Genomic DNA, 14841 nt, shown 5'->3' on the forward strand with positions numbered 1-14841 from the left:
AATCCTTCCAGCTACCTGAATATTTTCTGTTCCTGGCTGCTGTAACAGTTTTATGTTCCTGCCCCCAGCTGTCCGTTGCCCTCTCCCATCATTCAAAGGAAGGTTCTCGGTATCATCTTGCAACCTGCAGTTTAAATCATCTGTTGACAGACTTTGTTCCAGGGCATTTCGGCAAAAGCTGAAATGGGAAGCCGCTGAAAATTGAGGGAAAAGGGAATGCATGAAGCAATGAAGAGATGCTTTGACACTTTTTTATATTCACTTACATGGAAAGAATAACTGTATCACAATCATCCACTAAATAATAAAACATTTCAAACTCAACCACTGAAATGAAACCACAACATTATCTAATATAGCTTTCAGCTGTTTACCCGCTCTAGTAGATAGCACTGAGAAATCAGGAACCAGATAAACTATTGTACTGTTTGACATTCAACTGAGTTTTTGCCTCAGTGCTCAAGGCTAGAAAATGAAAAATCATTCCCAGAGACTCATGAGCAAAACTTGTGTCAACAGCAGTGAAAACAAGATCTGGCACAGCTAAGATATGCTGTATGGTCAAATAGCTGATCAACACTCATCATCACTGAAATGCATGAGAAATACTGGAGGACTGGCAGAATATGCAAGCCTGCCTTCAAGAGAGAGAAGAAAATTGCAGATGAAGAAAAACATATAGATGTAAAACATTAAATTATTCATTTGTTATGAAAAATCAAACAAGTCAATTATTTAGCAAAACAGTTGGTGACCTCAAGGAAAATTATTCATTGTTGAAATCATAAATGAAATTTATATACATTGCTATGATGTTTTTCAATATATTTCCAGAAGAAACAATGCTAAGGTTCAGATCAACTTGCCTACTTGGTGAATGTAAAGGGAATTTGTATTGAATACGAACAATAAACGGTGGATGAAGCTATTAGTAATTGAGGTATGTTACATAGTAAAGGAAGAAATATATATATTCATAAAAAACACAAGTGCAAGAATAGTTCTTACTCCTCTGATTCAATGGTATAATTGAGTTTTGACAACATACAATTCCATGTCAGATTGAAGTGTAAAATCCCAGATGTCCTGTCATATGACATTGTTTTCCATTATTTTATCATTAAATAATTAAAAGATTGTGCACCCAAAAGTACATTCAATATTAAGTTGAGCCAGACAGAAGTATTAAACTTGAGGAAGCTGGATTTCCAAATATGCTTGAATGTATTTCTGGAAGTTTCATCACAGGACTTGCCTCCATGCATCCAGCCATTAACTAACACATCTATCCTTATGACACATTCTCTTCTAATGCCAAGCAAAATAAAAAAGACTCATTGACCAAATGCATGATGGTTATCCGCCAGCCAAACACCCTTTTCCCACTCATTTTCAATATTGCTATATCTGATAAAGAGAAATGTTGAAGGAAATGATGAAAAAGCCATCTTTTACATGTCCTGTGATTTTTCTCTAAGGCTACATGCAGTTGTGTCCTGCAGATTGATCTTCAATTCCTAGACACACCAGGGAATCTGAGTGACTTGGCAACCCTGGAAGTCTAGCTGATGTTTTGGAGCTGTACAACTTCTAATCCATAATAGTGCAGAACTACAAGTTGTAATGCACTTGTTTGCTGATGCCAAAAGAATTCTGTAGAGAATTATCAAATCAATAAATCTCTTCTATATTGCCAGAAATGTAAGAGTATCAAGAAGACAAAATACCAAGGAGTTGAGTAGAAAATTTTGGAATTATTTCAAAAATTACTTATTAAATCTTGAGCAGAAGCTATTATTTGGAAGTGATGTAAAGTGCTTGTTTTATAAACTGCAATCGATAATTATTTTCATAAACAAAGCAGTGTTAATATTGACACTAGAATCTAATGCACTGTACAAAAGCATAAATTTCTGTAGAAACTCATCAGATCTGGCAGTACCTGTGAAGAGAAAACAGAGTTAATACTTTTAATGCAGTGACTCTCCTCAAACAATAACAGCTCCCACTATTATTGAATACAACATCTTGTGGCATTAAACTTACAGAAGTCAAAGCAAACAAAATTGTGGTGCATATCCAATTCATTCTAATTCTGAAAAGGTTAAAAAAAATCTATTAAAAAAAACCTTTAGCTACTTTACTAAGACTCACCCTCACCTCACTGATATTTCCCTACTTGTTCATGCATCACTCTTCCAACACGTGGCACTCAATCCAACAGACTTATTCTTAGTGAATGGCTAGCTCTATGTATTAGTCAAATCAAAAACCTCTGAATTATTGCATTGAATTAAGTACTTGAATGACATAGGTCATAAATAGTAGATAGCACTGAGAAATCGGGAACCAGATAAACTATTGTACTGTTTGACATTCAACTGAGTTTTTGTCTGGATCAACTTCTACTGCCAAAAAAGTTAAACCAACTATCTAACTCAAATGGAACTAAAGATGAATATTTAGTCATTATCATTGTGATGCGAGCATGTTGCTGCCTTGTATCATTTTTTATGTGATAATTTCTGCGAAAGATTTACAAAGCCTTACCTCAGTTGTTGGTAAAGTGTTGGAAAAGGTTATAAGGGATAGGATTTATAATCATCTAGAAAAGAATAAATTGATTAGGGATAGTCAGCACAGTTTTGTGAAGGGAAGGTCATGCCTCACAAACCTTACTGAGTTCTTTGAGAAGGTGACCAAACAGGTAGATGAGAGTAAACCGGTTGATGTGGTGTACATGGATTTCAGCAAGGTGTTTGATAAGGTTCCCCACAATAGGTTATTGTACAAGATGCAGAGGAATGGGATTGTGGGAGATATAGCAGTTTGGATCGGAAATTGGCTTGCAGAAAGTCCCAGGCTGAGTTTTACCCACTGCATTGCCTGTCCGTCTCTCTTTGCGCTCTATTTCCACCATTCATTTACTCCTCCCCTCCACCCACCTCAGCTTCTGTATAAATACCAACTTTTTCCTAGCTGTCATCAGTTTTGAGAAGTGTCACTGGACCAGAAATGTTAACTCTGATTTCTCTACACAGATATGCCAGACCCTCTGAGTTTTTCCAGAAATCTCTGTTTTTTGTTCTTGATATTTTATCCTTGGGATAAAACTCAAACATTTACCACAAGTTAATTTATTTGAGACCTTAATATAAGCACCAATGGGTTGAGATGTGGCAGATGGAATTAGTTAAGATAAAGATGAGGTACTGCACTTTGGGAAGGCAAATCAGGACAGGTCTTACACACTCAATGATAAGGTCATGGGGAATGTTGATTAGCAAAGAGACCTTGGAGTGCAATTTCTAGTTCCTTGAAATTGGACTCACAGGTAGGTAGGATAGTGATGAAGGTGTTTGGTCTGCTTGCCTTCATTTGTTAGTGCATTTAGTACAGAAGTTTGGAGGTTATGTTGCAGCTGTATAGGGCATTGGTTAGGCCACTTTTGGAATACTGCATGCACTTCTGGTCTCCCTGCTATCAGAAGAATTTTGTGAAACCTGAAAGGGTTCAGAATAGATTTACAAAGATGTTGTCAGTATTGCAGGGTTTGAGCTATAGGCAGAGGCAGAATAGTTGCGGCTATTTTCCCTGGGGCAACCTTATAGGCATTTATAAAATCATGAGGGGCATAGATAAGGTAAATAGTCACAGTCTTTTCCCTGGGGTGGAAGAATCCAAAGCTAGAGGGAACAGATTTAAGATGAGAGGAGGAAGATTTAAAATGGGTCTCAAGGGCAACTTTTTCACGCAGAGGGTGGTGTCTGTGGGGGACCAGCTGCCAGAGGAAGTGGTGGAAGCTGGTACAATAACAACATTGAAAAGGCATCTGAATGGGTATATGAATAGGAAGGGTTTAGAGGGATATGGGCCAAATGCTGGCAAATGAGACTAGATTAATTTTAGGGGGATATCTGGTTGGTATGGATGAGTTGGGCTGAAGGGTCTGTTTCCATGCTGTACAATTCTATGACTCAATGATTCTAACTGAAGGCTACCTGAAACAAAGGTTGCTACAGGTACCCAATACCTGAAATCATATTTGACAAAACTGTAGCAGTTGTTGAAAAATGGTAGCAAATTACTTTGACAATATTGTAATATCTGACAAACATCACAATGTGAAGCTGTCAAATGTTCACAGGGTAAATAATTGTTCATTTTCAGAAACATTCATATGGGAGTAGGCACTGAGGAAATGGCTATTGCACCTGAATTGATGGACAAGACCCACATTATATTAAGCTTTATGCTTCATTTTTATTAATTAAAAAATTACAAACATCCAAAAGGTATCTCCTGTATACCACCAAAGAAGAAACTTTGGAGATTGTGCATTGTATGGTCTGAAGAGGTTCTCAGTAAATTCCTGAAAATGTGAGGAGAAGTGGAAATGAGAGAGGAATAATCAGGAAATGTGGAAGCGAGAAAAGTAAGCCAGTGGCAATCAGCAGATTGGTGTTCAGGGATTAATCAAGCAGTGCTCAGGATTATAGACGGGAGGAGCACCTGTTAAGAAGGGCTCCCAATTCAGGGGAACATTTTTAACAAAATTGCTGATCAGCCAGTGCTTCCAAAATGCAGGACATAACATCTAATGTTAGATACCTTTCTGTGATGAGGCAGAATTTGTTGAACAATTATGAGTATGCCAGGAATTATGACCAATGGCCCTTTAGCGGACTGGCAGTGCCTGGTTCAAGTCTCACCTGGTCCAATGGTATGTGTTAACATCTCATCTCTGAACAGGTTGATTACAAGACCAGGTCAATCTAAAAATAAATAAATTACAACTGATGAGATTTATCAGTGGAGCTTGCAACATGGTTTATTTATATTTGCTAGAAGCTACATATACTCATAAGCAGAGATTTGTCCTCTGCAAGTGGGAAGAGTGTATTCAAGCTTTAGTGCCTTGTATGAATTAAACAAAAGCATGGGGGAACAGGGTTGAAAACATCAGTGCTAAGTTTAAATAAAGGTAATTGCAAAGGAATGGGATGAGGACAGAACTGGCTGGAGTGGACTGAGAAAGGAGTTTAGCAGCAAATACTGTGAGAAACAATCACAGACATTGAAGAAAATAGCTTATGGCCCATAGCACAGACACATTCCAGTAAGGAAGAAAGATTCTAGGAAAGGGGTAAGCCAATTATGGTCAACCAGGCAAGTTAAGGATTGCATCAAATTGAATGAAGATTAATGTTACGTGGAAAGGATTAGTTGCAAGGCATAGGATTGGGGAAGTTTCAGAAACCAACTAAAGCTGACAATAAAAGGGGAGGACAAACTTTGAGGGTAAACTTGCAAGTAATAATACGACAGTGAGCAAAAGTTTCTCTAAATGCATTTAGAAAGAGAGAAGTCAAAGTGAAAATAGGTTATTTAGAGAATGAGGCTAGGTAAATAATAATGGGCAACCAGGAATTAGTAGAGGAGTTGCATTAATGCTCTGCATAAATCTTCACAAGGTATTCCAAATTATGAAGTATTCAAGGGCAAAATGAGGGGAGGAAATAAAACAATAACTAACATTAAAGAAAAGTGATAGAGAAATCATTGAGGCTAAAGTTTGTTAAGCTCTTTGGGCCTGATGTATAAGTTCCCTGGATGCATCCTAGGAAAAACACTGGATGTAAGACACATAGATTTTCAGAAGGTTTGATACGGTATAACACATTAGGCTACTGAACAAGGTGTTGCAATTGGCCAGGCTAAATTACCCCTAGTGTCTTGGGCTCTGCACGCTGGGTGCGTTAGCCATCAGGTTACAGGGATACGGTAGGGGCTGGGTCTGGGTGGGATGCACTTCAGAGGGTTGGTGTAAACTCAATGGGCTGAATGACCTGCTTCCACATTGTTGGGATTCGATGATATCAAGCACCATCCTCCTTTAAAGGGTAGCATGGTAGTGCGGTGGTTAGCACTGCAGCCTCACAGCGCCAGGGACCCAGGATCAATTCCAGCCTTGGGTGACTGTTTGTGTGGAGTTTACACATTCTCCCTGTGTCTATGTGAGTTTCCTCTGGGTGTTTCAGTTTCCTCCCTCAGTCCAAAGATGCACAGGCTAGGTGGATTGGTCATGCTAAATTTCCCAGAGTGTTCAGGTGTGTGTTAGTTTTAAGGGGATGGGTCAGGGTGGGTTGGTCCAAGGGTTGGTGTGGACTTGTTGGGCCATACCGTAGGGATTCTATGAATTAGAATATTAGCATTTATAGAGATTGGCTAACTAACAGAACATAAAAATTTGGGATATGGAGAGCATTTTTAGGATGGCAACCTGTCACTAGTGCTGGCCCACAATTATTTACAATCTATATTAATGCCCGGGATAAGGAAAGTTAATGTGTATTAGCCAAGTTTGCAGCTGGCACCAAAATAGGTGGGAAGGCAATTGGTGACACAAAGGTGCTGAGGGACATAGACACGTTAACTGTGGGGCAAAAACTTGGCACTTTGGAAGGAAGAATAGCGGTGCTGAATATTATTTGAATGAAGAAAATCTACAGAAAGCTGCATTACTGAAGAAGTACGGGGTCCTTGTTCACAAATCATAAAAAAACTAGCATGCAAAATCAGCAGGTAAATAGGTTAATCAAATGAAATACTGGCTTTTATTTGAAAGGAAATGCAATATAAAACTTAGGGAGGTTTTACTAAAACTATGCAAGGCACTCAGCAGACCACAGCTGGAATATTGTAAACAGTTTTGGGCCCCTAATCTAAGGAATGACATATTGGTATATATATGTCAGAAAGGCTCACGAGGCTGATAACATGTTTGGAGGCACTACCTTATGGGAAAAAGTTGAGTCTGTTATCATTGGAATTTAGAAGAATGAGAAGTAATCTTACTGAAACACACGAGATTCTTATTAGTAGACTTGATAGGTTATTTTCCCCTTGAAGGACAATCTAGAATTAGAGGGAATAAGATCAGATTTAGACAGATGAAGTGGAATTTCTTCTCATAGAAGGGAATAAACCTGTGGAATTCTTTACAGCAAAAGGTTATCGCAGCTGAGTCATTAAATATATTCAAGGCTGAGATAAACAGATTTTTAATCAGTAAAGCAACCAAGGGTTATGGAAAAAAGGTAGGAAAGTCGAGTTGAGGATTACTAGATCAGCCACGATTTCAGTGATTGGCAGAGCAGACTCTATGGACTGGGTGGCCTGCTTCTGCTCCGACATCAATAGTTTGCTCATCATTTGCCATGGCAACACCAAGTTCAATCAGAGTCAATTTGCCAGCCAACCAACACTCTTTCTCATCTGCACTGTAGATGGCCCTTGCTACCTCAGTTCACACACAAGTTGTAGGCACCTCCAGATAATGCTGCAGGAATGACTCCCAGGGAATATTTGGCAGCTTATGACATGATTGAGGCCCATAAGTGACCCATTAGCCTCCAGGCAGGAGGCCATCCTCAGCCCTTCCCATCTCCTATCTCATTCAGTGGAGAAGGGAAGGCAACTGACTCCACACCCAATTATTTGGTGCCTCTTCACCTTTCAGTCTGCTCTAGGAAATGGTATGAAATTCAACTTAAGGCATCTGGAAATGGTAACTCCATTTACAAGTCAAAGAGCAAATTCATGTGTTAATAAAAGAAATATTTTTAAAAGTAAAAATTTTCATCATTAAAACTTTGCCATTAGCAGTTTTTTCACAGTTGCGGCAATTATTTATAAACACTTTGATCCTTATTATTATTACTGCTTTTTCATTGTTATCATTTTGTAATGCCTTTTAAAGTACATTGCTACCATGGAAACTATATTCCTATGTGTACAGACATGTAATGTTGCAACCCCATCATCATATCAACCTTTTTGAGGGATATTAGAATTTTTGTTGTACAACACTTGGCTAAATCAAAACTAAACAAGCAATCCAAAGTCTGCAATTAAGATAATTTTCCAATATGCAAGTTTATGTATTTACTGAAGAGCAATTTGAACGACTGTATTTAAGGTATTGTTAGCACTGTTGGGTTTAGCATAGTGACAAAAAGTGTCTTTTTCACACAGGAATTGTACTTGTAACATTAATCTAAAGTCAAGATCTATCCTGATTACAAAGAGAAATAGTGTGAGAATTGCTGGGAGAAAGTGGGAAATGGGGAAATTAAAATTCATAGGGCTTGAACTGGACACTTCATAGAGTATATCTCCAGAGCAGTGTCAAAGTTGACTTGTAATAGAGGAACTGTTCAACCACAGCTGAGGTTAAAAAGAATGTCTTGTCTATTTGCATTAATATTTAGTTGCTAGAAGAGGAGCATGTTGCGTACTGCTGGACAAAACAATTGGACATGCAGTTGAACAGTATAAATAGCCTACTGCTTGTTTGTATTCCACAATCTGAGACCGGTAACTGCAGTTTAAATGATATTGTGAGTGAATGTTCAGACCATGCTGTCCAAGGAATTTAGCATGCATGATAATACCTTTTTTTTAAAACAACTTAAGAGGAGTAACTTTTTACATAGAGAGAGAGTAGCATGTGGATTGAACTGCTGGAGGAAGTGGTGGATATAAATAGGGTTACAATGTTTAAAAGTGTTGCAAAGTTAAATAAAGTACTTGTGGACTAGGTGGCAGGAAATTAGAATTTGGTGTTTCTAAAATGCTCGGCGTGCGTGGAAGGAAGCGTTGCATTGTCCCTTTAAATGACGATATGTTTTTTTCTGTGCTTCAGGATTTGAAAAGAATGTTTATGACCAGCAGTTTGAAAGTCCGCAAGTACACAGAGAGCACACAAATTGAAACATTTGGATCAAAAAGCCATATTGTCAGTAGGCCTAGCAGCAGTTTTTACCAAGAAAATAAGTTTTGAATTTAGCCAATCAATTTGAACCAGGCACTTAGTGACCAAAAACCAAAAACCAAAAACCAATTAATTTTAAATCTGATGGCTTTGACAACATAGGACCAATCCTATTATAAGAAATTGATATGTGATCAAGGGTATAAAAGGAGGGAGCAATGAGACAAAGAAAAGGGAGAGCAACTACCATCTGCCAACGTTAACAGCCCTCAACTCTCAAGAGAGAATAGTAGGCTCTCATAGACTCCTATATGTCTTAGACAAAGCAGCATCTAAATAACAAAGGTATCCACAGTAAAACAAGTGAATATTCCTGACCTAAGAATCGACAGACAAGGCCTTCCTACAGAAGAGTTGACAAAGAAGGCACACAGCATTCCGGAAGACACATAACCTGGCTGTTATTTCAATGGACTAAATAAAAGGAACTCATATTGATTGGAACATCATACCATTAGAACGTTGTTTTATTCGGAAATTGTTGCTATTTAGAAGGGATTTATTCTGTTTGTTAATATTTTAGTTAATTTTTTCACTGTTAGAGTTAGATAAATAATTTTTTATCAGTTGATTGTAATGTGAGCATCAGGGGTTTATTTTATTTAGCCACCAAAAATTGCTGAAAGGCAGGTTACACCACTTTACACACTCCTTTTACAGATTATAGGGCAAAATTCTCCTCTTTGGGTGTTTCATTTTTAGTTCTCAGAGGGGGTTCAACCTGTACTTTATCACAAAAGACATTTGGATAAGGACATGAATAGGAAAGATTTGGAGGATTATGGTCCAAATGCAGGCAGGTGGGACTAGTTTAGTTTGGGAACATGGTTGGTGTGGACTAGTTGGACCAAAGGCTCTGTTTCTATGCTGTATGATTCAATGACTCTATAACTTTCTCTAAATGTGAATGAGAAGGCTCTCAGGAAGCAAATTTAAAAGACTAGCCAGTTTACTTTCACAAACATACAAAGTGTGTTTTCATTTTATGGTGGTTATGTTCAATCAAGCTGAGAAAATTCATCTCTCTTCTCCAGTTCCATTACTTCCAGTTGATATGCATAATCATTTTCTTTTTCTTTCATATTCATACATTGTTTCATATTTCTTTTATCTGAGCAATTTTTGTTGGTCACTGGACATTGAATTCTATCCCTTATTCCTGAGGAAAGTATGCAGTTTTTTTGTGAATAAATATATATTTATGAATATGACACAGAGTTCTGTCATTCAAATATTAAAACTGCAGTATCAAGTCTACCTTTGATATTCATATCACATTTTAATGGAAATGATAGCAAGATTTATTCTCCTTTTCTAAAATGGTTTTTAATAGCTTTCGGGACATGGATCAGCAATCTGTCCATTAACAGCACATATATGCTATTTATTTAAGAAATTGAAAAAAAATTAAATTTACAAAGAAACAAATGTTTGTTAGCACCATTTAGTTTAGACTTGCTCAAAATGAATAACAACTGAAGCTTTTGTTAATCTTTCAACTTACTGAAATCGTGACAGAAATGAAGGCTTTAAGAGTGTCAGGAACGCTGTCTTTTATTAGAATATGCACTAAGTATCTGTTTCAGATTTTGGATTTACCTGTACCTGTAGACACCAACAAATTTACCATCACTCTTGCTTTTTTTTTGTTTTTTTTAATGACACAAACAAATAACTCACATAACTTTTTTCTATGACTAAAATCAAAATTGTAGTTCCACTTTTCAAAATGCTTTAATACACATGCATTCCTGAATGGCACCTGTCACAATATCACCTAAAGCTACCCATCATCAGGATTTAGGGTTAGGATGTCCGTGCAACTGGATTGGGCTACCATGCACATCTTTTAGCCTTTACTGGTTACATTTACATTCTGCTGTGTATCAGCATTTGCAGCGTTGAATAAAATTCACTACATAGACATTTGCTCCAGCTTTGAATCTAGACAGCAGTCTGTACTCAGCAATTTGCAATTAGAATCCAACCAGCACCTTTACAGTCAAATCACAACTTCTACTTCAGAAAATCCATGCAGCAAGTTCATATTTCTTTTGAAATTCCTGCATATTGCATCAAACTAATTTACAGCCTTTGTTTATGAATACTAAGATGTCAAATGATTTTGTTAGATGTTACAACATGGTGATTTATTCGGGTTGTTAAGGATTTTACTCCAAATCTAAAGATACACTCTACGCAAGTGTTATTTTCTTAAAATTTAAAGTGCACATTTTTCAATGTTATAATTTAGAAAGTTAATTTTAATGACTACTGTATGTTTTCAACTGACAGGGGACAATATTCATGCATCTATGTGTCAACAACACCAACAGATTAGAAAAAGTATAGTCCAAGAATTGATGTCAATTCTGCCTCACTCTTTCATTTTCTTTAAGTATAATAACATAAAAAATTCAATTTCTTAAATAGCATATCAATATTATGATGAATAACATAACTTAGATACCTCATTAACTGTTATCTATCCTTCATGTGGAATTCATCATTTATCCACTCATTCATCCGAACATTACAAAGCCACCATTGAGGTCTTGGGATAAATTGAAAGGATAAATGAGCTGATATATTGTAGACTAGTCTTTTCTCGGTGGAATAATCAGTTTATTTGCTGAGAGATGTTACAAGGATTGCATCAGTGAACTAGACATTCTCTCCATAATTCTAAAATAAGCTTACAAGTATAAACGTTAATCCATGAAGATGTAATAACATGTTATCATTTGGCCTGTATTGGTACAACAGCTAGACAGCAAGTTTTACATAAAAGTTATCGGAAACATATTCTGAAGAAAATGGTGCAACATTAAGGAAAATCTTCCCAATTGGTCATTGCAAATAAATGTATGCAAAGTGGATTCCATTCATATGTACAAATTCTAGATTACTCAGTGTGATGCATACTGAAAATTATTTAACTAAACATCATTTAAGATGTTGAATACATTCAAAGCCCTAAAATATTAGAGCAACTAAAATAATTGATTTGTTGATTCTTAATACTGAAGAGCAAAGATTGATGGGCAACAATGCATTTTTCTTTTAAAAAAATTACAACCGTTTTTTTACAGCAATATTCAGGGTTGCAAGCTTCCAACAACGTGAAAGCCGGCAAGTTCAGCTTGAAATGTGTACAACTTCAATATGCCATTTATTTCAGCTTCTCGAAGCATTTTAATAGGCCAGCCAAGGTTCTGGATATCTCAGGTTATTTTTCATTCTGGAGACGGGCTAAGTGAAACCAGGTCCCAAACAAGTAAATTTCCACAGGTTCACAATCACTTTGGTACCTTGTTGATTCCTCCCTAGATTTTCCTCTTTCTGATCGCGGAGTGGGGAGGTAGTGCGAGTGTTTTTTGGCACAAATGGTCGCAATAATAGCAATCGGAGTTTATCCGGTTAGCTTTTGTTGTATACAGTCGCGCGACTCAGTTAAGATCAAACATTACAAGTCATAAATAAATTAACAAATAGAACTGTGTCGATGAATAAACGGGGCAGATCGCATTGACTAAACAAAACCTTTAAACAGAGGCAGATGAGATTACAATTAACCTTCTCTCGATGTCAACCACTCTGTTAACGTAACATTTGTCCCAATAAATTACAACAGGCTCAGAATCCACATATAAACATGACACAAGAAAAAAAGGGATCCAGGATAAAAAGATTTACAGGTATAGAAAACAATAGAAGACGAGACGACCAGAGTATAAGAAAATTTTTGACACCCTGTCCGGACTTATTACTACAGGATTTATCTACAGATTTTACTAAGATTGAAACTATGGGAACCTGATGAATCAAGTCCGGCAACAGCTGGAGACAGCTGGGCACTTTCGTCTCCAAATAATACGAGTACACGATCTGTGCACCAACAAAAATAAAATCAACATCAAGCCGTAGCAATATTGAGACGATAAGGACTGAGATGCATTGCATCTCCGAGACGACAGCGACTCTCATCCTCATATATCCGCTACGATTTCTTTGGCGAAGGAAAATACAAACTGCATTATCCGTTGAAAGAGCCCTGCGTCCTTTCTTTGTGCCTGACTTACCGTCCACAGCCATTGCGTTGAGAGCTGGCAGTCTATAACGTTACCATCCCGTTCAAGCGCTCGTCGTACTGGCTGCAGAATCAGTGGATGCGACTGGACAGTAACAGGATGTTTCAGCTCATCTACTCTCTCTCATTGCCTCCAGGCCACCGGAAATACGCCCGGAGCCTCCTTTCGAAGACCCGAATTTGGGGCAATCCACCAAAAGAAATACACCGTTCTCAATGGCACGTAGACTTCGGTGGGAAAGCCTTCTTTTGTTAGAGAGAATCTTCTCAAGAAACAATTATTTAACGTCATGCAATAGGAGATCGCTATCCTTAAAACGCAGGTCACAACCTGTATCCCTGGAAGAATGGGTTCTGGTATATTGCCCTCCGATATCTTGCAGCACCCGGAGGGAGGCGGCTCAGAACAAAGGGACAGTCTGTCAGTAAAATTATTGATTGTACAGGAAGGATTGTACAAACTCTCAAAGCACCAACGGGGAAACTGAAAGTTTTTTTTTAAACGTACTCATTTGAAATAGTGCAGAACTCGAACAGACTGAAATTAACAGGGGAAAAATTCTTAGTTTATACAGTTAAGTTCCGTAGAATTGAAAAGGTATCTAATACCCCAACAGAGAAAATACCATCGGAGACACACACAATAAAACTGTCTGCTCTGAGGAGGGGTCACTGGACCCGAAACATTAACTCTGATTTCTCTGCACAGGTGCTGCAGATGTACTGAGCTTTTCCAGCAATTTCTGTTTTCGTTTTTGATAAAACTGCCCCTTGATGTCCCGATATTTATAGTTGTACGTTGTTTTAATCAATAACTGTGCGGCCTCTCACAATTCCCATTCCCTTTCGAAATCACTTGAGAGTTTATATGTTCCTTGCTGAAATAAACGTGTACAAAAAACAACTAACGTGAAGGAAAGGTCGACACAAATCATAAGGTGACACACACAATGTACTGCCCAACATTTGTTTTGAAAATATACCCATCCAGCTGAATAAGTTTGAAAATATGTCAAAATGAGCATCATGGGCTTGAAACGTCTCACAGTTTTGCCAACTTATTTCAGGTGATATTTTGCTATCTTAATTTCTGATATCATTAGAACCATTTACTTTTGTTACAGCTTTAGAACACATCCAATTTAACTCTTGACCTTACAATTAAAATTATCATTTTCTTCCTCCTCGATCTCATACTTACAAACAATCTAATAGCTCCTTTATAATGTGGTGCCACCTTCTTGTTTACAAAATCATGATCATCACTTTTCCTCTCATAAAGTCAAATATTAACCACCATTCTCTCTAACAATTACGTCAACTTTAATCTTATTTCTGACTCTAAAGCCCTCTAGTATGTTGCCACCTCTAGCTTCGTGCGTGTATATATATATATAAGCTTCATTTTCTATCTCTTCAATCTGACTTCCATCCTGCTTGGCTTCTTAGGGTAAGATTCCTTAATGCCTCTCCCATCACCTTGTTAAACTATCATCAGAATATTAATCACTATCCTGTTCTACATAAACAGAATGTTTCCTCCCTTTTGCCTATCACTGCATTCTTACTGTCCACGTTAAAATATATATTTTTAAAATCTTTATCCTTGCCTACAAGTGTCTCCTTGACAACATCCCAAATTAATTTATTACTGTATTTCCTTCAAAAGCACTTGGTTTTCCCAACTTTGGCTTGTGTAAACCTTTCCCATTCTGTGTTGTAAATTTCACCTTTCTCATTCCAATTTGTGGAATTCCTTCTCTAGATCCTTTTAACTGTTCCTTGTCTCTCAACTTGAGAAAACTTTGCCAAATGTATCTTTCGAATCATTTCTCCTCACTGTTCCAACTTGGTTCAGCTTTTCCTGCCTTATTTCATTCACTTAATTTCTGGCATCTTGTGTGATTATTTACTT

The 14841-nt window shown here is 37.3% G+C and overlaps 1 protein-coding gene across 3 annotated transcripts in view; it reads right to left on the minus strand.

Moving 5' to 3' along the window:
- Nucleotides 1-13252, minus strand: part of LOC125461306 (sterile alpha motif domain-containing protein 10) — a 111176-nt gene extending 97924 nt beyond the window's left edge. Inside the window, exons 1-4 of one of the 3 annotated variants that reach the window (XM_048549920.2) lie at nt 12919-13252; nt 6859-6918; nt 4713-4775; nt 16-194 (exon numbers count right to left, since the gene is read on the minus strand). In XM_048549920.2, the coding sequence (XP_048405877.1) occupies nt 16-194; nt 4713-4737 (204 nt within the window). In that variant the 5' untranslated portion in view covers nt 4738-4775; nt 6859-6918; nt 12919-13252. The remainder of the gene's footprint in view (nt 1-15; nt 195-4712; nt 4776-6858; nt 6919-12918) is intronic. The other 2 variants (XM_048549921.2, XM_048549922.2) reach the window with 2 other exon arrangements.
- Nucleotides 13253-14841: the final 1589 nt, after the last annotated feature.

The sequence above is a fragment of the Stegostoma tigrinum genome, chromosome 19 (genome assembly GCF_030684315.1).
Source record: "Stegostoma tigrinum isolate sSteTig4 chromosome 19, sSteTig4.hap1, whole genome shotgun sequence".
NCBI lineage: Eukaryota > Metazoa > Chordata > Chondrichthyes > Orectolobiformes > Stegostomatidae > Stegostoma > Stegostoma tigrinum.